The sequence below is a fragment of the Canis lupus genome, chromosome 1 (genome assembly GCF_048164855.1).
Source record: "Canis lupus baileyi chromosome 1, mCanLup2.hap1, whole genome shotgun sequence".
NCBI classification, from domain to species: domain Eukaryota; kingdom Metazoa; phylum Chordata; class Mammalia; order Carnivora; family Canidae; genus Canis; species Canis lupus.
In genome coordinates this window covers 57,982,257-58,005,623 of record NC_132838.1, presented here as the reverse complement: position 1 = coordinate 58,005,623, position 23,367 = coordinate 57,982,257, and the positions used below count along the sequence as shown (strand labels likewise).

The 23,367-nt window shown below is 35.8% G+C and overlaps 1 protein-coding gene and 1 pseudogene across 4 annotated transcripts in view; one reads left to right on the top strand and one right to left on the bottom strand.

The window, feature by feature from the left end:
• Positions 1-2,528: 2,528 nt before the first annotated feature.
• ZUP1 (zinc finger containing ubiquitin peptidase 1) overlaps positions 2,529-23,367 on the top strand; it is a 41,633-nt gene continuing 20,794 nt past the window's right edge. Inside the window, exons 1-7 of one of the 4 annotated variants that reach the window (XM_072831573.1) lie at positions 2,529-2,776; positions 4,205-4,777; positions 12,241-12,351; positions 14,228-14,349; positions 15,897-16,065; positions 20,022-20,210; positions 21,010-21,175. In XM_072831573.1, coding sequence (XP_072687674.1) covers positions 4,219-4,777; positions 12,241-12,351; positions 14,228-14,349; positions 15,897-16,065; positions 20,022-20,210; positions 21,010-21,175 — 1,316 coding nt within the window. In that variant the 5' untranslated portion in view covers positions 2,529-2,776; positions 4,205-4,218. Of the gene's footprint in view, positions 2,777-3,452; positions 3,471-4,204; positions 4,778-12,240; positions 12,352-14,227; positions 14,350-15,896; positions 16,066-20,021; positions 20,211-21,009; positions 21,176-23,367 lie in introns of those variants that run through there. The other 3 variants (XM_072831571.1, XM_072831572.1, XM_072831574.1) reach the window with 3 other exon arrangements.
• LOC140608603 (eukaryotic peptide chain release factor subunit 1 pseudogene) lies at positions 10,975-11,990 on the bottom strand (annotated as a pseudogene).

Genomic DNA, 23,367 nt, shown 5'->3' with positions numbered 1-23,367 from the left:
GTTCTTCTCCTTTATGATCGTATTGGGTTTCATCTTTCCTGCCACCACCATACACTAATGCTTGGTGATCGTTGAGCATCTATTCATATTTAAGAGTGAGACACTAAAGAAAACTACTGTAAACTTGGTTATCAGACGAGGGTTTACTTGCCCATTATTGGCCTCCCTACAGAGTAATAACATGAGACTTTGGCTGTTTCATTGGAGAACTATCTAAAAGCCTTTATCTGTAGATCTTTTCTCTCAGACCAGTGATTTTCCCTGGAGAAGAATCTTTTAATTTCCTGTCTGGAGGGCACATATCAGACATCAGAATGTGATGGGGGTTAAAATGGCCTCATAATTCAGTATTTAGCTTTCACTATTACCCACTTATAGTGTAACACCTTGACACCCCTCTTAGCTGTGCATTTCTGACTTTATAGTCTTTCTGATTCAGTTTCTTCATGAAATCAAACCTGTAGCCTTCTGTCTTAAAAGGAAAGGTAACTTGGCACCCTGGTTATGGAGGAAATCCGGAAGTGGGGTTCTAACTGCTCCTTATTCAGACTTTTCAGCAGACTATTCCTCTCTTCAGGCCCAGTTTTAGTATGTTTTTCAGGAGTATCTAGTCTTTAATTTGTGAACATTTCCAGAATTCTTTTGTTTAAATTGATTAGTTTTTGTTGACTTCTTAGCCAAGTTAGTTACTACTCATCTGTCCTTTTTCTAGCTTTTAAATGTTGCTAAAATCTCATTAGCATTTACTTTTATTATTTTTATTCTTCTAAGTCATTTTAGTAGATTTTGAGAGGCAGGGAATATAAATGTACATGGTTAGTCTGCCATATTGAAGCACAAAACCCCAGATATACTGTACATTATCAGATTATGCCACTCTCCTATTTAAGTATTCTAATAGTTTTCTACAAAAGCCTACATTATTTGGCCCCTGCCCACAACTCTGACGTCCCATAGTAACCACTCTTCCTTCTAATTTTTTTTAAAGATTTTATTTATTCATTAGAGAGAGAGGGGGAGAGAGAGAGGCAGAGAAGCAGGCTCCATGCAGGGAGCCCGATGTGGGACTTGATCCTGGGACTCCAGAATCACGCCCTGGGCTGAAGGCAGGCTCTAAACCGCTGAGCCACCCAGGGATCCCCACCACTCTTCCTTCTAGAACATTACACTTAGGCTACAAATGTTCTTTTTCCTTCAGTCTTACAGCCTTTGCTCTTATTTTCTTTGCCCTGAATGTTCTACCTTCTGTTGGTGCAAAATTTAGCAGCACACTCAGCTCCTCAGATAGACCTTTTCTAACTATGTTAGTACTACCTATAAATAACCCAGTTTTATTTTCCCCATAGCACTTATCACGATCAGTTCGTTTAACTTGCTTTTCTCTGCCTCAAGAGCGTGTAAGCTTCAAATAGCCTGCATTTTGAATATTTTGGTTACTGCTGCAGCCCTAGTTCCAAGCGAAATGCATTTCGAATATACACTCATTATATATTTATCGAATGAAATGACAACTGAGGCCTAAAAATAAGATGCATGTCATCTTGTAACCTGGAGGCAAGAACTTGTCTTAGTCATCTTCCAACTAGAGCAGTTTGGATTTTGGCACATGGTAGCATCACAAGCCCTTTATTGATATACCGTGGTAGTCAGGCCCTAGGGCATTGTGGACTCGTGTAATGAGAATACCTCAAAACCTATTAAAAAGAGACAACTGCTAGTAATATTTGGGAGTATATGCCTTCAGCCTTCTTTATTCACAAACAAAAACACACATACACTCAAAGGCAGTTTTACATAAATAGAATTGCACTAGAGATATTTTTTATTTAAATGTTTATTCAGAAACCTGACATGGATATATTTGCCTATCAACAAATCTAGAGGTACAAAATCATCTTAAGAACTCTAAATTCCCTTATAGGAAAATATCATAATATATCCAGTCTTCCGTTGTGGATATTCAGGTTGTTTTCAGCTTTTAACTACTCATGGTACAAAAAAATTTAAGGAATAGTGCCATGAACTTGTGTGTATATATAGATATATATATATATATCTCCTTGCATTTGTGTGAGTCGTGTAAAGTATGAGGGTGAAAGTCCTGAGAGGATTGGATACTCCCAAGTTTAATATGCGGGAAGGAGAGCATATTTGCCATTTTGGCTAATGCATTGGTAGGATAGTGGAGAGAAGAAGGATGACTACATTTCCAGGGCCTGAGAGAAGGCGATTCCCTCTCTACAGGAGGGAGTCAAAGCCCCCTGAGATACACGAGAGCCTGGGCTGCTTCTAAACACCATCCTCCTGTGGTCCTTGCAATCGTTCTAAACAAACAAACAAACAAACAAACAAACAAACAAACAAACAAACAAACAAACAAACCGTCGTAGGATTTCATTCTGGAAATTCTCAGAGCCTCCTGCGCCTCTCCTAGTACGTTAGTAGTCAGCATCCTGAACGGAGGATACAAAAGACTACGACTCCCAGAAGACACCACGACCCCGAGAAGCGTGGAGCAGTGCAGGCTGGGAGGCTTTTCCTTCCGGGAGGCGGGGACAGAGGAAAAGGCTCTTTGAATGTGGTGATGGAATTTCGAGTGTTTTGGAGGCGCTGATTCTTTTCTTGGTTAACTGAGAATCTCTGGGTGTAGGGAGGGCCTGCGTCGGTTCTTCCTTGGACGGGCCCTTCTGTGCGGGAGAGCCGGACGGCGTCGGCGGCGGACCCGAAGAGGAAGCTAAGCCTGGGGCAGTGCCGCCGCGGCCGGACCTTCGGGCGGGTAGGAACCTGCGGTCCCGTCCCCCGTCCCCCGTCCCCCATCCCCCATCCCCCATCCCCCACTCCGAGCCCGCCGCTGTCTGGCCCCGGGAAGAGAAGAAACTGGGCGTGACGTTCTTACCCTTGGTGGGTTGGGAGAATTTCCTTCTAGAGTCAGAAACTTGTTTTCACATTTTTTTAAAAAAACTTTGTTTATTCATGTGAGACACAGAGAGAGGCAGAGACACAGGCAGAGGGAGAAGCAGGCTCCATGCAGGGAGCCCGACGCGGGGCTCGAACCCTGGCCTCCAGGATCAGGCCCTGGGCCGAAGGCGGGGGCTAAACCTCTGAGCCACCCGGGCCGCCCTTCCTGTTTGTTTTCAAGTAGCCCTTGGCTGAACGATGTAGGAAGTTTGTGGCTGTGGTTGCTTTCTAAGGATTCTTAACAAAAAGCGCCTTTTGTCGGTACCCAGTGCTTTCTTAGTCCATAAAACCCTAAAGTGACTGCAGATTTTTGGTACAATTCATTTTATAGACCGAACCTCAAAGACGTGGATGCGATTGTTTTACGTAACATTTTGAAACCTGAGTTTGTAATCCAGTTGGTTCTAGAATCGGTGCTCTTTCCTACCATGGTTACTCTGTTTTGTTTGTTTGTTTGTTTGTTTGTTTTTTCTTTCTTTCCGTCAAGAAAACAGCGTTTGGAGCCCAACTGGGTTAGCATTTTGGCTGACCATTTTCTGGCTTTGGTGACCTGACAAATCCTCCGTATGGGATGACAATAATGTTACTTAAATTACTTTGATAAATCTGAGGCTCTTTTTTTTTTTTTAAGATTTTATTTATTTATTCATGAGAGACACAGAGAGAGGCAGAGAGAGAAGCAGGCTCCATGCCGGGAGCCCGATGTGGGGCTCGATCCTGGGACTCCAGGATCATGACCTGAGCCAAAGGCAGATGCTCAACAACTGAGCCACACAGGCAACCCATCTGAAGCTCTTTAACTGTTAACTCCTGTACCAAGATGTGTTTATTTACACTCCCCATTGTTAACAACTTTAAGTTTCGGTATTTAGATCAGTTAATAAGATTTCTTCTTATAGTTTTCTCATAACTGACTTGTCTTACTTGGGAAATTTTATGAACATTATTTTTTTTTCTCTACCTCAGACGAGACACACTTTTCTAAACATTTTAAAAGCTATTTATTTTTAAGTTGAACTATTATCGCCTTTATTTTGTTGAAACCATAAACTTAAAATTCAGTAGAGAAAGTTTGGTTGAGATTTATAAAATGAGGTGTGTACATTTGAGGAATAGTTAAGTACATCAGACTATCACCAAAATAATCCAGTTTTAAATATTTGTTAAAACTTTGTTTCAGATTATTTTATAGAATGCATTTCTCTTCGGCCTTTCAAACTTAAAATAATATTATGTTCTTTTCTAGCTACCGGATGTACTATGCTTTCTTGTGATATTTGTGGTGAAACAGTAACCTCAGAACCAGACATGAAGGCTCACCTTCTAATTGTGCACATGGAAAATGAAGTTATATGTCCATTTTGCAAGTTGTCAGGTGTGAATTATGATGAAATGTGTTTTCATATTGAAACTGCTCACTTTGAGCAAAATGAACTAGAAAGAAGCTTTGAAAGGATCAATACGATACAAATTAGAACTTCAGATAACAGGAAGGACAACACCTTGCAGTGTAGAATGGAAGTTAATTCTAGTGTCCATTCAGCTTGTGCATCTAATCATCCAAAAACTTCACCTCAAAGCCTGCCTAGTGATGACACTTTAAAACATAAAGCCTATTCGGAGAACTTAACTGAATCTAGAAAATTCCTTAAAAGTAGGGAGAAAGAGTGTGACCTATCTAAAATAAAAGGATCAATTTATGAAACAGTGTATAGTCCTCCCGAATGTCCATTCTGTGGAAGAATAGAAGATTGCAGTCAAGATATGGAAAATCATGTGAAAACGAAGCATGCCAATCTTTTAGACACTCCATCAGAAGGTAAGATGTTCATTTTATGTAATAAAACCGTAGTCTCAGTTTAATATATGGTGTCCTAAAAATTGGTTTATAAATCAGATTACTGCAAATGTGGTTTTTTTTTTTTAAGATTTTATTTATTTATTAGAGAGAGAGAGAGAGAGAGAGGCAGAAACAGACTCCACGCAGGGAACCCGACATGGGACTCGATCGCGGGTCTCCAGGATCACGCCCTGGGCTGAAGGCGGCGCTAAACTGCTAAGCCACCGAGGCTACCCTGCAAATGTGTTTTTTAAATACAGTTTATAACATTGTTCATTTGCTATTATTGCAATCTAAGAATATAATTATGGAAAAGAATTTTGATTCAGTTAATGTTTCAACTACATTGAGAGTAGTTTTAGAACCTTTCTGAGGAGGAATACACTCAGAGTCCATTTTTCAGAGGGCATGCTTTTATTTACCACCAGCCCGATGGCATCTGAACTGTATTGGACTCTGGTTTTCTGTGGTTCTGAGATTGACTCCCTTATGATCAGAAAACACACTCTGTGATGTTAGTTATTTTGCAAATATTTCTTCCAATCTGGAGCCTGTCTTTTCATTCTCTTAACAGTGTTTTTCATAGAGCAGAAGTTTTGACTTTTAATGAAGCACAACTTACTTGATCTTTCATGGATTGTGCTTTTGATGTCATATCTAAAAATTCATCACCAAATCCAAGGTCATCTTTCCTATGTTATCTTCTAAAAGTTTTGTAGCTTTGAATTTTACATTTAAGTCTGTGGTTCATTAGAGTTAATTTTTTTTTTAAGTGTAAGGAGTATCTAGATTCATTTTTTTTTTTAACTAATGAATGTCATTTTTTAGAGCAGTTTCAGGTTCACAGTAAAATTAAGTAGAAAGTACAGAGAATACCCACGTGCCCACTGTCCTCATATATTCACAGCCTCCTCCACTATCAATAACTGTCCAAGTGATAATCATTTTTTTTTTTATAATCAGTGAACCTACTCTGACCCATCATTGTCACCCAAAGTCATAGTTTCCATTAAGGTTCACTCTTGGTGTTGTATGTTCTATAGGATTTGACAAATGTGTAATAACAATTACCCACCATTTTAGTTATCATGCAGAATAGTTTCACTTCTCTAAAAATCCTGTGTGCGCCACCTAGTCACCACTCCCCCACCCTAACTTCTGGGGCAATCACAGATCTTTCTACTATCTCTATTTTTGCTTTTTTCAATGTCATTGGGAATCATGCAGTATATAGCTTTTTCAGATTGGTTTCTTTCACTTAGTAATATGCATTTAAGTTTTCTCCATGTCTTTGTGGCTTGGTAGTTCATTTTTTAGGGCTGAATAATATTCCATTGTCTGGACATACCACAGTGTATTTATCTATTCACCTACTGAAAAGCATCTTGGTTGTTTCCAGGTTTTGGCATTTAGGAATAAAGCTGCTTTAAACATCCATGTGTAGATTTTTATACAGACAGAAATTTTCGATTCATTTGAGTAGATAGCAAGGAATGTGATTAATGGATTGTATAATATGGTGTGTTTAGTTCTAATAAGAAACTGCCAAGCTCTTTCAGCAGTGAATGAGATTTCCTCTTGCTCCATATCCTCACCAGCATTTGGTATTGTCAGTGTTCCAGATTGTGGCTATTCTAATATTTGTATTGTAGTATCTCATCTTAATTTATTTTTTGTCTTAATTTAAAGTGCTATCTCATAAACGTAGCATGAATCTCTTTTTGTGTGGTTACTTAACCATCAGTATATCTTCTGTGGTAAAATATCTATGAAGGTCTTCAGCCACATTTTAATCTGGTTTTGGTTTTCTTATTGTTGATTTTGAAGAGGTTTTTTGTATATTTTGGATAACAGATCTCTTTTTTTTTTTAATTTTTATTTATTTATGATAGTCACAGAGAGAGAGAGAGAGAGAGGCAGAGACAAAGGCAGAGGGAGAAGCAGGCTCCATGCACCGGGAGCCTGATGTGGGATTCGATCCCGGGTCTCCAGGATCGTGCCCTGGGCCAAAGGCAGGCGCTAAACCGCTGCGCCACCCAGGGATCCCTGGATAACAGATCTTTAGTACATGTATTGCATATTCAAGTCACTTTTGTGAAGGATTTAAATTCCGAGTCTAGATTCATTTTCTTTGTATTTTGATGTCCACATGTGCCAGCACCATTTGTTGAAAAATTTTCTTTCCTCCATAATTCTGCCTTTGCTTCGTCAAAGATTAATTGACTGGGCTATAAGTCTATTTCTGGGCTCTCTGTTCTGTTTCATTGATCTCTTTGTTCTTTTTTTCAGTACCGTAGCTTTATAGTGTCTTGGAAGTCAGGTAGAACCAGTCCTTTGCTTTATTCTTCAATATTAAGTTAGTTATTCTAGATAGTTTGCCTCGTTATATACATTTTAGAATCAGTTTGTTGATAGCCACCAAATAACTTGCTGGGATTTTTTTTATTGGGATTGCCTTGGATCTATAGATCAAATTGGGAAGAATAGATATTGTGGCAATATTGAGTCTTCCTATCATGAACAAGAAATATCTCTCAACTTAGTTGTTTACTGATTTCTCTCATCAGAATTTTGTATATTTTTTCTCATGTATATCTTGTTATATATTTTATTAGGTTTTTACCTAGGGTTTGTTTTTGTTGTTGTTGTTGTTGTTGTTGTTGTTTTTGGGGTAGTGGTGGTGGTATTAATTTACCTGATTGTGTCTTTCAAGGAATTGGTCCATTTCATCTAGTTTACAAATTTGTGACCTAATTCATAATATAACTTTATTATCTTTGGAATGTACATAGGACATGTAATAATCTTCTCCTTTTTACTTCTGGTGTTAACAATCAGTGTTCTCTTTTTTCTTTTTAGTTTGGCCAGGGTTTCGTTGGTTTTCTCTTGATATTTTGTTTTCAGTTTCATTTATTTCTGCTCATTTTTTTAAAAAAATTCTTCTGCTTTTGGTTTCATTGGTTTTCTCTTGATTTTTTGTTTTCAGTTTCATTTATTTCTGCTCATTTTTTAAAAAAATTTCTTCTGCTTATCTTGGATTTAACTTGTTCTTTTTCTAGTTTCCTGAAGTGGAAACCTAGATGATTATCTTTCTTCTTTTCTGATACATTCATTCAGTGTTACAAATTTCCTTCTAAGCAGTGCTTTTGCTGCATTGCATAAATTTTAAGTTGTACTTTAATTTCATTTAGTTTAAAATATTTAAAAATTTCTCTTGAGATTTGATACATTAATTAGATGTATGTTTAATCTCCAAGTATTTGGGGATTTTTCGGCTCTTTTTGTTAATTTTTATTTCCTTTGTACTCTGAGAGCAGACATTGTTTGACTTTAATTTTTTAAATTTCTTAAGGTTTAATGGCCTAGATTATGTTTTATGGCCTAGAATGTGGTTTGTCTTGGTGAATATTTTATATTTTATATGAGCTTAAGCAGAATGTGTATTCTGCTGTTGTCATATCAATTATATCCAGTTGATTGATGGTACCGTTGAGTCAAACTATATCCTTATTTTCTGCCTACTGGATTTGTCCACTTCTAAAAGAGAAGGTTAAAAATTCTCTAACTGAAAAAAAAATTCTCTAACAGTATAATAGCAGATTCATCTGTTTCTTCTTATAGTTCTATTAATTTTTGCCTCATGTGTTTTAATACTCTGTTACGGGGATCCCTGGGTGGCTTAGCGGTTTAGCACCATCTTCAGCCCTGGGCCTGATCCTAGAGTCCTGGGATTGAGTCCCACGTCGGGCTTCCTGCATGGAGCCTGCTTCTCCCTCTGTCTGTGTCTCTGCCTCTCTCTCTCTCTCTCTCTCTGTCTCTCATGATTAAATAAATAAAATATTTACCAAAAAAAAAACTGTTAGGCTCATATACACTAAGGATTATTGTGTCTTCTTGGAATATTGAACCCTTTGTCATTATGTAGTAACATTATCCTGGGTAAAACATTCCTTATTCAGAAATCTGCCCTCTCTGAAATTAATATAGCTACTCCTGGTTCTTTGGTTTTGGTTTTGGGTAGTGTTAGCATGATGTATCTTTCTCCATCCCTTTACTTTTAATCTATATGTGTTTTTTTTTTTTTTTAAAGATTTATTCATTTATTTGGCAGGGGGGAGGGGCTTAAGAAGAGAATCTTCAAGTATATCCCCCACGGAGTGTGGAGCTCACACAGGGCTCCATCTCAACAACCCATGAGATCAAAACAAGAGTTGGACGCTTAACCAACTGAGGCACCCGGGCATCCCTCTATATGTGTATTTATATTTAAAATATAATTTCTTATAGACAGCATATAGGTAGGTCTTGTACTTTGCTCCACTCTGATAATCTGTCTTTTAATGGGTGTGTTTAGACCAGAGATGTTTAAAGTGACTATTTCTATAGTTGGATATTTGTTATTGTTTTCTATTTGTTGCCCTTGTTCTTAGCTTTTTTGTCTTCTACTTTTTTTCTGTCTTTTATGGTTTAATTGAGCCTCTCATATGATTTCATTTTCTATTGGGAAAAACAGACATGCGTGTAGTCTTTTGACCCTATTTGGCTATATAGGAATGAGCCTTGGGTCTGGAACACTTCCTTATCAAGAGATAGAGTCCTCACAGCCTGTGTTTGGAAATATTTTTCCCTGTTTCAGGCAATAAGGTATACTCCTTTGTTTTGTGTAACCACTTGTGTCATCTGGCACCCGAACCAGCCTTACTGCTGGATTTATCTTCTGCCAGAGGTGGGATGGCATCCTCTGCCAGAAGGGGATGACATCCTTCATATTGTGGCACAAGAGAGGTGTGTACAGACCAATTGCCGTATATTGGCTGCTAGAAGAGACCTATTGGTCATGGCAGGCTAATGTCTAATACTGAAGGTTATCTTGCTCTTTCTCTTCTGTGTGTTTCTCTGTGTTTACTTTGAGTAAAGGGTTCTCTCCAGTACTTGACTGCATTATGTTTTCCTTGGTGATTCTGATATCAAGATGCATTTGGACTTCTACTCCTAATACTAGGCAAGAGATGTCACTTGCTCACTACTCTTCCTTTCTTAACATATTAATTAAACTTGTTCTTATTTTTTTTAGTGCTTGGCCTAGAATTTGCAGTGTATGTTAATAACTACTCCAGGTCTACTTTTGAATAACACTGTATCACTGTAGGAGTACAGATCTTATAATAATAAGATATTTATTCCTAATTCCTCCCCATCCCTTGTGTCATTGCTGTCATTCATTTCAAGTAAATGTAAGCACATACATATATATGTATATATACACACACACCCACATAATTGAATACATTGTTTCTATTTTTATTTGAATAAACTTTTATATCAATGAGAAAAATAAAAGTTTTATTTTACTATTTCCTGTTTCTTCACTGATACTCTTCCTTTATGGATATCCATGTTTCTGACCAATACCATTTTCCTTCTCTCTGAAGAATTTAACATTTCTTGCATGGCAAGTCTACTTGCAACAATTTCCCTCAATTTTGTCTGAGAAGTTCTTTCTTTTCCTTCACTTTTGAGGGATAATTTTGATTGGTATAAAATTTTAGGTTGATGGGGTTTTTTTCCTTCTGGAAAAGTGAAATATTTCACTCCTCTCTCTTATTACCTGAATCACTTCTGAGAAGTTGTATGTAATTCTTATCTTTGTTCTTGTATAGGTAGGGTGTTTTTCCTTCTGGCTTCTTTCAAGGTTTTTTATCCTCGATTTTCTGAAGTCTGAATATGATGTGCCTAGATGTAGTTTTTTTTAATATTTACTGTGCTTGGTATTTTCTGAGCTTCCAAGATCTATAGTTTGATGTCTGACATTAACTTGCGATATTCTCAGACATTATTGCTCTAAAACTTTGTTCCTTTCACCCTTCTGGTATTCCCATTTTGTGTATGTTATAACTTTTGCAGTTTTCCCACAGCTTTTGGAGACTGTGGGTTTGGATTTTTATGTTTAGCAGTGGGCTTTGGGAGATCATTTTCTTTTTACATTTCATTTTGGGAAATATCATTTAAGAACTTAGTTGAAGACTGCAGTGTTGACACCATGACAGCCACGTGTAGGGTCGGGCCTGGTTTTGTTTTGGTTTTGTTTTCAGTAGCCAGTGGGGTATGTTCCTTGAGTTGGCTGCTAGAGGGTGTGGTACAGTTTTGTGGGGCCCATGTCAACTGCCTACTAGTCATCAAGGTAAAAAAAAAAAAAATTCATTATCTCCTCCTTGGTATTCCATTCCATGGAAATCAACTCAGTATTGCAAGATACTTGCAACTCCACTGAATGCTTTCACAAACTGGGATCTTTTGTATGACTTACCTGTGACAATTTCCAATGTAGCTCCAAATTTTTTAGAGTTGTGAGCAAACCATTCTATCAGGGACATAGTTTTAAGCAGTTCATGTTCCTGTCCTGTCAGTGAAATGAGATTTATCCTTCTCCTATTCTACAGTTAGATAGAGAATGTTCTCTTCTGTGCCTTGGCAATGAAGAACATTTCTCATTGAATCCAGATTTTCATAAACTGTTAGAATCTCTACAGCTCCCATCCCAAAGCCTTTAGTGTATCGTCAGCTCCAAAACAGTACTTGTCTGTGTCCTGGCTAATTTTCACCAAAGTGTTGAATTAATTTCTCTTTTTGAATGAATTTTACCTTGAAAGAACAACAGTAGATAACTCAATGGCTTGGTTTCCATTTTCACCACCATAGGATATATCAACTCATTTTAAATCTTTTGATTGTAGCCTCTCACCAAACATATCAGATTGATTTAGTTCAATTATAAGGTCACCCGATCCACCTAAAATGAGACCAGTCACATTCACTTTGTAGAAATAAAAGCTACATAGCAGTCTCAGCTACTTTCTAAATATGGTTATTCCATTTCCAGACCAGGCCTTACATGTATGGCTTGCTCAGCTCAGTGTTCTGTGTCCCTCTTCTGTGCACAATATCAGTCAATTCTTGGTCATGCAGAGGGTGCAGCTTCTTTCCTGCGCAGGCTGCACCTGTCTGCGTACAGTGCTGCTTGGTGAATACAGCACTTTGATCTCCTGCTCCCAACTAGGCAGTGTGATCCCAGTTCCAAGCTTTATGCTGAAAGCTTTATGCTGAATTTTGCACCTCACCACTCAGGTTTGGAGGGAGGGTGCTGACAATTTAGTCCCTAAAATTCATGCATAGACTGGCCCCTACTTATCATTTTAATTTTCCTTTATACTTTTCTTGCTTTGACTACAGATCCAACTGTTTATTATTAATTTTTTTCTTTTATTATAGCGGTAAGAGATTTGTGCTTATGTTCAGCCTTCCATTTTGACTCTAGAAGTAGAAAATAGCTTTAAATCCAACTATAAAGAGCTTTTACTTATTTAATTGGTTATTGGGCAGTAGACAATCTTTGACTTCAGGTGAAAAAATCTTAAACCAACTAAATTATATCTCCAAAACAGACCATGATCAACCACTGTATGACTGTCCTATGTGTGGGCTCATCTGTACAAATTACCATATTCTTCAGGAGCATGTTGACTTACATTTAGAAGAAAGCAACTTTGGACAAGGTATGTTGATGTGTTTAAAAATAAGAATCTCGTGATGTAATTTCTGCTGCCTAGAATATATTGAATCTTTAGAGTAGTGATATAGAGAGAACAAAGCATGCCAGTTAAAAATAAATTTGTACCTTTAAAGAATTCTGATGTCCCTTCAACTTTTTTTTTTTTTTTTAAGATGTACTTATTTATTTATTCAGAGAGAGTGAGAGAGAGGCAGAGACACAGGCAGAGGGAGAAGCAGGTTCCATGCAGGAAGCCAGATGTGGGGCTCGATCCCGGTCTCCAGGATCATACCCCGGGCTGCAGGCGGCGCTAAACCGCTACGCCACTGGGGCTGCCCTCCCTTCAACTTCTTTTTAGAAGTTGTTTCACAGAAAAGTTGTGTAGGAATTGCTGTGACCAGCAACTAAACTAGTGGTGTGTACCCCAGAGTTTTGCCCCAAAATACCAATATTTAGAAGACAGTGAAATATGGTACAATTTAAGAAATATGTTTGATGAAGTTGAGGCTATTTCAGCAGCTAGAAGTTAGCATCAGGTCAGCAAAAGTTGATGAGCTAGGAAGCTGCCATATGACACATACAATTTTTTAAAAATACGTGAACTTTATGATTTAAATGTTTTTCAAGTTCATTTCCAGTTTGCCCAGTATCTTATATTTGCCCAGATATTATATTATCACTTACTAGTTTTGTAAGTGACTCTGTACAATTTTTTTCTCTGTCCCCTATGTCTTTGAGTAGTGGTGTTGATTAAAAAATCATTGTGGTGCCTTAGAAGTGGAAAGATCCTGTGAGTTTCAGAGTCCCAATGAAACAATATAAAGTAGACCCTAAGAGAAACCAATTGTGTTCTACTGGGCTTCATTTTCTTAAGGTACATTGAAATCTCCTAATAATTCAGGGGTCTTGAGTGTCCTCTATTACTGATCCTAGTACTTACTGTCAGTACAAGGAATAGGATCTTCATGGACAATATTCCTTGCTCACTCAGCCTAATCTCAAAATGAGAATCCCTGGAGCAAAGATGAACAGTCCTCTGCTCCAGTGATTTTCTACTAATTACTGTGGAAAAAAAAACCCTCTGAAGCTGAATGTCTGATAACTCTTTTGTTTATGATAGGCTTTGTAGGGGTACATAAATTATTCTATAAGCCTGTGGTAAATAATGGAAGGTATGGCCTGAGTAAATCACTGTAGATAGCGTCAGAAGTACGCTAAAAATCAGTTGTAAATTGCTTATCTCCGGCAGTGGAAATGGGGACCAATAGGAAGATGTAGTATAGACTGAGAGATTTGGAAGGAAAAAAGAATATCCAGATACATAATTCAGATATCAAATTAGAAGTCAGGGAGACAAGATCCTGGCCAGAAGCCACTAGCTAATGGATCTGCAGGGTATTGAGTAGAGAGAAAACAGGGCAACATGTGGCAAAGTTGTACTATTTGTTTGAGACCAGACTGTAATTAAGCTGGACTTTGCAAACATATTTTTATGCCCTCTATTATTTTCTTTTCTCCCACCGGTTTATTTTAAAAGCCAGTTTTCCTTTTTTGCTAATTAAGAGTATTACTTAATATCTCAAAGTTCTGGTTTCCTTAGTACATAATACCTAACTTCCTAAGGTTGTTATAATGATCAAATGAGATAATTAATGAAAAATGCTTGTCACAGCCTACCTACTCAGTAAGTACTAGTGATTTAAGTGGAGGTGGTACCATGATAGAAACTGTTCAAGTTCTGCTAGAAACTGTATTTTCATGACATCATAGTCATGAATAAATACCAAAATAATGGCATTTACTTCATTTAAAAAACAGGAGTTAACATATAATGAGATTTGAATACAGTTGTTATTTTATTCTAAACTGATATCTAATAGGCATAAATAGAGTACAGTGTTCTCGAGATCTGGAATTGGCTCACCAACTTCAACAAGAAGAAGACAGAAAGAGGAGATCTGAAGAAGCACGACAAGAAATGGGAGAATTTCAGAAGCTGCAGGTACAAAGATTAAACAATTACAGTATTTTGCTTTGGTAGAATTCTAATTTTTCAAACATGCTGTCAATACTGCAGCCTATTAGTTTTGTCATTGTTGGTATATAAAATACTTTTTTTACATTTACATTTTATAATTCATAATAGTATTCACTCGTCATTTCCTGGGATAAGAACTTCATACATAGAATCTCAAAATCTTCACAACAACTCCCTACATGACAGATGAGGAAGTAGAGACAGAGCACTAGTAACTTGTTCAGGTTCGGGATGTATTAAATGGTAAAGCCTAGATTCAAACCTATGTTAAATTGATAGGGCACATTAGGAAACCAAGATTCAGAATTTAAGTGTTTGTATAGATACTTAAAAGAGAAACTTTGAATTAATTTCTCCTGACTGTTAGGTTCTTTTAGTGATTGCAATTCAGGCATTTTTAAAGACCCATTTTTAATGGAAAATGCATTTTTTATAATATTTGAGATTTTTATCTTAGGTTGATGATGGTATCTGCTAAATTAAACTGGCAGCACCTAATATATTTTTAGTGCATTCAAATTTTTAATAGATTTTTCTACTTTTCTCAGTCCTAATTTGCTGTGGACTATGGTGTTACCTGTGCTAATAATGCTCACAGTTTCTAAATACTCTCTTTCTAAGTGCTAATAGGATTATGTTTGAATAAAAAGGGTTTATGATTAAGTTTGAAAATACTCAGTTAAACAGGTTTGTATACTTCAAGATTTGTCAAAACCTTTAATATACTAATGTGCATTGTACAAATAATTTTCTCAGGCCTACTTCTGAGTTTTTCTCCGATATGTTACACATGACTAATTCTCATTTTGGAATATCTAATTTAGGCTATTTTTCTCCTTGGTGATTCATTTATTTGCAAAGTATTTTCCCACCAACTTTCAGAGGAAGAAAAAAAGTTGTCTTTTCCTAAATTTTCCCTGTCTTGCATAATTTTGAACATCATCAATACAAAAGATTTCCAGTATTTAAATAGGAAGTTTGTTAAGTAACTTTGCAAATTGTTTAGATCTCAGAAACTTTTTCCATAGAGGCTGTGTTACACATTTGAGATTCTCTATCCAGTATACAAAAAAACAAAATTTACTGTATAGAGTTACTGCCTGAATGAATTATGGATTAAGTAGAACTTCATTGACTAGCCTGGGAACCAAATAAGAACTGACAAGCTTTCTTAAATAAATCAGTGATATGTTCAGAACTCATCTGCCTTTTTCAGTACCTTTAGTAGAAAGACAGGATTCTTTACTTTCCCAACTACAAAGAAAGCAAATCTCTTGCTATGGTAGTAGTTTATAGAGAAACGCTCTTATTAACTCAGGGTTTCTGTGTGTGTGTGTGTGTGTGTGTGTGTGTGTGTGTGTTATTTATCTCTAATAAAAATCTTGAATTGACTTGTATGAAAGTCTATACACCAGAATGTTTCAAATTACATTTCCAAATTGTAGTAAATTTCCATCTTCATTGAGGTAAAGGGACATAAAAATTAAGTCCTTTGTTTTTATGTTTGATAGAGACAATATGGTTTAGATAACTCTGGAGGATACAAACAACAGCAACTACGAAATATGGAGATAGAAGTCAATAGGGGAAGAATGCATCCATCTGAATTTCATAGAAGAAAAGCTGATATGATGGAATCTCTAGCTATTGGTATTGATGATGGAAAAACAAAAACTTCTGGTAAGTATTTAAACATCAAAATTGTTATTTTAGTACTTCATGTAACAGTGAGGTAATAATCAGGATTATTTGAATTTTGCTTAATTTTAATAATCCATAGTTTTTATACTTTTAGGTGAGACTGTTCAAATAACTTTTTAATGTATTTTTTGGAAACTTCTGCACTTCTATTTTTACATTAAATAGTTCACCTAAAAATAATTTACTTTTATATTGTGTTCATTTACTTGACATTTGAAAATGAACCTTTTATAAGTTTTATTGTTTACTATGTTCTAGATCAATGCTGTGTAATAGAAGTATAAGTGAACCAAATATATAATTTTAAATTCCTATAGTCACATTCAGAAAAGAAAGTGAGGTGAATTTTAATATTTTAAACCCCATATGTCCATAATATTATTATTTCAACATATAATCAATATTAAAAACTATTAATGAAATATTTTGCAATCTTTGTACATTCTTCAAATTTCAATGTGTATTTTTTATACTTTCCAGAATATTTAGATTTGGGCAAGCACATCTCAAATGCTTAATAGTCATACTGAGATAGTGGCTACTATATTGTTTTAATATAGTTTTAGACACTGAGATCTTTATAAAACTTTATATATTCTTTATATATTCTTTTCATTTGGTCAGTTTATTCTTACAGCTGTACTTCAAATATGTTGATTCTTTTAGCTGTACTTCATTCATTTTGACTCTAGTATATACTAGTATTTCCTTGTGTGAGAAAACACACACAACTAATTTACCTATTTTCATGTTGACAAACATTTAGGTTGTTTCCAGTTTCTTACTCTGAAATTATGAACAGGTCATTTTGTTTGTTTCCTTAATGCCCATCACCATTTGCCCCATCCCCCCACCCATCTCCCTGCCAGCAACGCTCAATTTGTTCCTGTTGTGAAGAGGTCTTTTTTAAGAGTTTCTCTAGTAATGCATTCAGAACTGGAAATACTAGGTTAAAGGGAATATACATCTCTAACCTTGTTAAGGTTATTGCAGAATTATTTTCCAAAATGATCATAATCTACATTTGCATCATTGTATTCTCATACTTTGTATGGTGACATTTTTTAATTTTTGCCACTCATTTTTGAAAGAATATAGTACTTAATTTGCATTTTCCTGATTACTCCTGAGTTAGTTTCCTGTTCCTTTCCTTTGTCTGTCCTCTATTGGGTTATCTTTTTCTTATCTGGTTTGTGGGAGTTCCTTCAATATTCAGGACATCAATTCTGTTGATTACATGAAATACAAATATTTTCTTCAACATCTATAATTTGCCTTTAAATTTTGTATATGATATCTTTAATTAGAATTTTAAATTTGATTATAATCAAATTTCTCAGTCTTTGTCTTTATTTATATCCTAAGTAATTTAAGAAAATCCCCCAGCTTCAAGATCATAAACATATTCCTTTATATTTTCTGTAAACATTTATACTTTGTATTTCCTATTTCTACTTTTAATTTACATGGAATTTATTTGTATGAGACAGGAGAGAGAAAGAGGAGGTGTGGATTTAATTTTTTCCTCTTATATATAACAGCACTTGTAAGTTCTTATTGCTTATACATAAGCAATAAGAAAGGAATAGCAATAAGCAATAAGAAAGGAATTGCTCTGCAAGCAATAAGAAAGGAAAGCAACTCTGTACTTTCCCCCACTTATCTGTAATTCCCTAATGCCATGTATTTTCATACCCCATGAGTATTTCTGAAGGCTGTCTTTATACTTCTTCAAGGGTCTCCATGTAAAAAGGTTTCTGTGGGATAGATAGGGCATTCCAGGAGATGTGGAATATGATTTATTAAGGTGTACAGGAAGAAAATACTAGAATTTCTATTTTAATTTATGTCACCCTTTAATTTCTATTTGTGCATATGTTTTAGAATTACTATAGAATGTGGTACAGTATATATAATAGAATATTAATATATCTGTAGAAGATTAAAGAATATTACTCTGTAATGTACTATGTCCTTTTTATAAACTGCTTTGGAATTCAGTGATTGTGTGGCAAAGATTTTTATTTTTGTTAGTCATGCAAATGTTAATTGAAGCAACTATTAGTTACTCTTATTTCTTTTTAACAATAGATTATAATTTAACGAAAGATAGATTTCATCTTAGGTAATATCTTAAAGAGATTGAGGGGCTAAGGATAAAAAATACTATTATGAGGAACTTTTTCTTTGGCAGTTATATGATGTGGTTGCTAAGACCGTGTTACCTAGACAGTGAGGCACCATTGTCTTAGTAATAAGTATGCCAACATATATTAGAATGTTCATTACTTCTTTTTTTGGGGGGTGGGGTTTCCCTCTCATTCTCAGTGATCTCTCTCAAATCTTGTTTTCTTCATCAAAGTTTCTGATACTGAAGTTCACATTTATTTTCTCTGAATTCTAAAGTATCCATTCCATGCTACCATTTTTAGTTAATCAATTACATAGTCTTTTATTCTTTTTCTTGATTATAAATCTTACCTTTCAAAATTCCTTGGAAACGGTTATATATATTTCTCTCTTTCATATGCTAGGCACAGCTACAACTCTTGGTTCATTTAATTGTTTTGACTTATTTGCTCTGTCTTGTTAAGGACAAAACTGATTTTCCCATAGTTACCCTCATTCAAGTGAGAGTTCAGTGATTGTCTTTTTGAGAATCTCCCTATTGAGAAGGTATGGGTTACCCAGTTCAGCCCTTCCTGCCCACAACCTTCACAGAGTCTGTAGAGAAGTAAAGTATACACAAAACTGTTGTGTTCTCCTGTGACAGAATATGGCTAGTACCTAGGAGCACAACAAATAAATGCAGTGTGTGTTCGGGGAAAGAGGACCGATTTGTTTGGGTTTTAGAATCAGGGAAAGGGTCTATGAAGACATGAGCATGTGATCTGTGGAGTATCTGTAGGATTTCAAAATACAAGAAGTGTATACCAGAAGGAGGCAAAAGGACAGGATCACATGTACTCTGTCCTAACACCTTGTTTATCCATATTATAGTACTTACTATGGTCTGAGTCCATGAGATTTCAAGGAAAATGTTATATATATGTATATACATATATATATATATCCTTATATATATATATTTTATATATATATTTTTGTATCTTAGCACTTAGCATAGTGCTAGGTATATAAAAAGTGCTTAGTAGACATTGTTAGTAGAAATTCCATGGGCAAAATAACATTTAATGTATTCATTAGGTGACAGCCAAAATTATGGCAAGAAGAATGGTTGGAGAAAAAGATAAATTAAAGGATAGCTTGCTGTGGGGCTTCATATACCATGGATTATAACCATTCTATAGGTAATAGGAAATTACTAAAGGTTTTATTTATTTATTTTTTTATATATATATTTTTAATTTATTTATGACAGTCACACAGAGAGAGAGAGAGAGGCAGAGACACAGGCAGAGGGAGAAGCAGGCTCCATGCACCGGGAGCCCGATGTGGGATTCGATCCCGGGTCTCCAGGATCGCGCCCTGGGCCAAAGGCAGGCGCTAAACCGCTGCGCCACCCAGGGATCCCATTACTAAAGGTTTTAAATTGGGAGCAAATTGATGAGCTTCAGAGAGCATAATGTCCAACACTATGTATAATAATAGACAAGTATAACATTCATTCAATAATATACTTTTATGTGCACCTTGCAGGTGCAGAAATGAAAGATGTAAACCGCTTCAATTCTGTGTAATAAGTAAGTAGCATGCTAGTGTCAGGAAAACTTGCATAGTAGTAACAAGAAAGACATGAACTAAGGTTATAACAGTCAAAAGATAAAGAAGATGGAATTGACAGGATTTAGATGGGGCACTTGAGGGTGGAGAGGGGCTGATACTAGAAATAGATGAGACAGCCATAGAAGAGGATAGCTTATCCATAGAAGAGGATAGCTTATCCTTCTAAATCTTCTTTTTTTTTATTTTAGGAATTATTGAAGCACTTTATAGATACTATCAGAATGCTGCCACAGATGTGAGACGCGTGTGGCTTTCCACAGGGGTGGATCACTTTCATTCATCTTTTGGTGACAAAGGTTGGGGTTGTGGTTACAGAAATTTCCAGATGCTACTTTCATCATTACTGCAAAATGATGCTTATGATGATTGCTTGAAAGGTATGTGAAATACAGTTCTCTCAATTTGTCCACTGATAACATAAGCCCTCTAAAACACATGAGTTTGAACTACATATACATGGATTTTTATAAATGGAGTTTTTACAGCCTAGTATTTTATTTCTCTTATGACTTTTTTCCTTATGAGTTTCTTTTTTCTAGCTTTATTATAGGAATACAGTATATAATATGTATAACATAAAATATATGTTAATCAACTGTTCCTTTTATATTTATTCGGGAGGCTTCTGGTCAACAGTAGGTTATTAGTAGTGAAGTTTTTGGGGAGCACAGGGTGCCTGAGTGGCTCAATTGGTTAAGCGTCTGCCTTCGGCTCATATGGTCCTGGGATCAAGCTCTGCAAGGAGTCTCCCTCTCCCTCTGCCACTTTTCCCTGCTTGTGATATCTCAATGTTTTTCTCCCTCTCTCTAATAAGTAAATAAATAAAATCTTTAAGAAAGTTTTGGGGGAGCAAAACGTATGCAGATTTCTGACTGTGTCAGGGGTCAGTGCTCCTAACCCTTACATTGTTCAAGGATCACCTGTACATATAATATGGAATGAATTCATATATAGTACATACAATTAATAGCTGTAACGAAGAAGTGTTTTGGTGGATAATTACATTAAAACCTGAATTCTGGTTGGAAGAAGAGAAAATGATACAATAGAAAATGTCAAGAGTAATGATCTTAAAAACCGTGTTATAGGTCCTCTAGAGCACATGGTGTACTACTAACTAATACTATTTAGTACTTTAGTAATTGTCATGTAATGTGTTTGCTTGTATAATTTTAGGTATGTCAATTCCTTGCATTCCAAAAATTCAGTCTATGATTGAAGATGCATGGAAGGAAGGTTTTGATCCACAGGGTGCCTCTCAACTTAATAACAGGTTGCAGGGAACAAAGGCCTGGATCGGAGCATGTGAAGTATATACACTCCTGACCTCCCTACGGGTAAAGTATGTACCACAAAACCCAAGTTAAGGTTATTGTCGTATCTGGGAGGTTTTCTTTGTTGTTTTTTCTTTAATCAAAGAGACATTTAAAAAATAAAATTTAAGAGATACTGAAAGGCTTATACTAAAAATCAATAATTCAGTCCCTAGCTCATGTTCTTCTCTATTCTCAAGTCTGATTTCTCAGAGGCAGCTGTTAGTTACTTCAGTTGTTTCTGAATAATATGCTTTTTCTCTCAGGGCTTTTTACGTTTTGTTTTTTGTTTATCAGTTTTAGACATCATCTCTTGAATTTCCCTCACATTTCCTACCTGTGTTCACCCTCAGTCCTTATAATTTGATTAAATCTCATTTTTTTATTTAAGTCAGAGTTTACATCATGACTATAATAATATCATTCATTGCTGATTTTATTTCCTTTCCTGAAAACCTTTTAAAAATTTTCCTTGAGTTAAGAATTGTCTTTTCTTTTCCCTATTACTATTTGACTGTATCATGGTCTCATACATTTTTACACACTCCACTTTGTAATCTGAGGCACTCCTATTCCTGGACACTTCTTCCTTGAGCCCTCTATTGTTTTTGTGCTCGCTAGTCTCCTGGATCCCCTTCAAAGCTAATCATGTAGCATTCCATCATGGTTTCCTTGAAGCGGAGCCTGGAATTTTTTCTGGATTCCATGTCTTTATCTTTTTTGGACTACTCTTCTGCTTAAACACATCTTTCATTAGCTCCCTAAGGAAAGGTGTCTAATGATAAACTGATAGTTTGGGTGGCTATATTATTCTAAATTCAAAATCATATTCAGATCAAATTAAGTTTTTACTCTGTTGACTTCTAGCAATCAATGTTCCTATTGAGAACGTAAAATGTCATCTGATTTTCATTCCTTTTATATATAACCTATTTATTTTCTCTGAAAGTTTTTTGCATCAACTCTTAGTTCTGCTGTTAAGAAGTTCTACCATGAATGTGGGGCTTTAATTCATTATATTGGGCATTTGTTTTTCCTTTTGAATCTGGAATTGTGAGTTTAAAGATCTCGGGATAGGGGTGAAGAGCTTGGACTTTGGAGTCAGACTGCCTACAATTGATTCTAGCTTTCCTGCTTATTGGCTGTATGACTTAATTTGTCTATAGCTTAGTTCCATTATTGATAAAAAGAACATGTAAGTACTAACTGCTTCACAGAGTTAGAGTAATATTAAATAATAAGGTGCTTAGAACTGTGACTACAATATAGTAAGAGCTCAGAGGTTAGCTGTTGTTTGATAATTATGATCCTTCCCTTTTCTTTATTTTTTTCTGGAATTTCTGGTAGTTGGCCACCTAACTCCTTTCACTTTTTAAGTTTATTGGTCACGTTTCTTTTTTTTTGTTTACCTTTGCTTTTGTTTTACTATGTAGACTTTCTCAGCTCCCAATTACTCTATTGAAATTTGTATCTTAGCAATCATGTTAATTTTAAGGAGTAATTTCATAGCATCATAGTCTGTTATGGTGGCAAATTTTTCCCCAGCATTTATTTTCTTTCTATTCCTTGGATTTTGTGGGTTTCTTCCATGTTAATTAGTTTTCATGTCTGTTTATTTTAGTCCTTTGCTTTTTGAAAGCTTTCTTCTAACTTTTGTAAATCCTTAGTCCATTCCTAGAGTGAAGATGAGGCACTAAAAAGTTGATCAGAGGGTCCTGTAAGATTTTATGGAGCTTGAAGATGAGCAGGCTTCATTTACAGTTTTAAGTGGAAGCTTGCTATTTGAGGAACTCTCAAATTTCAGTAAAGGACCATTCAAAGAAGAGTTCTCCACTTTCCTGCCTAAGCTCCTACATTGATGGAGGGAATAGTTAACCAGTGATTTGCCTTCCTTGTGGAAGCTTTCAATTTGTTTCATATTGTATAGTCTCCCCAATACCTAGTGCCTCTAAGCTTCCAGCCTCTCTGGGATTTTAAGACAGTTGTCTATTTTTTTGCATTTGCTTTTATATTTCCTTTTCTTTTGTCTGTCTCCATTCTTTTGTCTTTACTATCTGAATTATTTTCTCCTTCAGTACTATGTTGTTGGGCTTTCAAGAGGGAATAGAGATAGATGTTTGTCATCTTTTTTTTTTTTAATATTTTTTTTTAATTTTTATTTATTTATGAAAGTCACAGAGAGAGAAAGAGAGGCAGAGACACAGGCAGAGAGAAGCAGGCT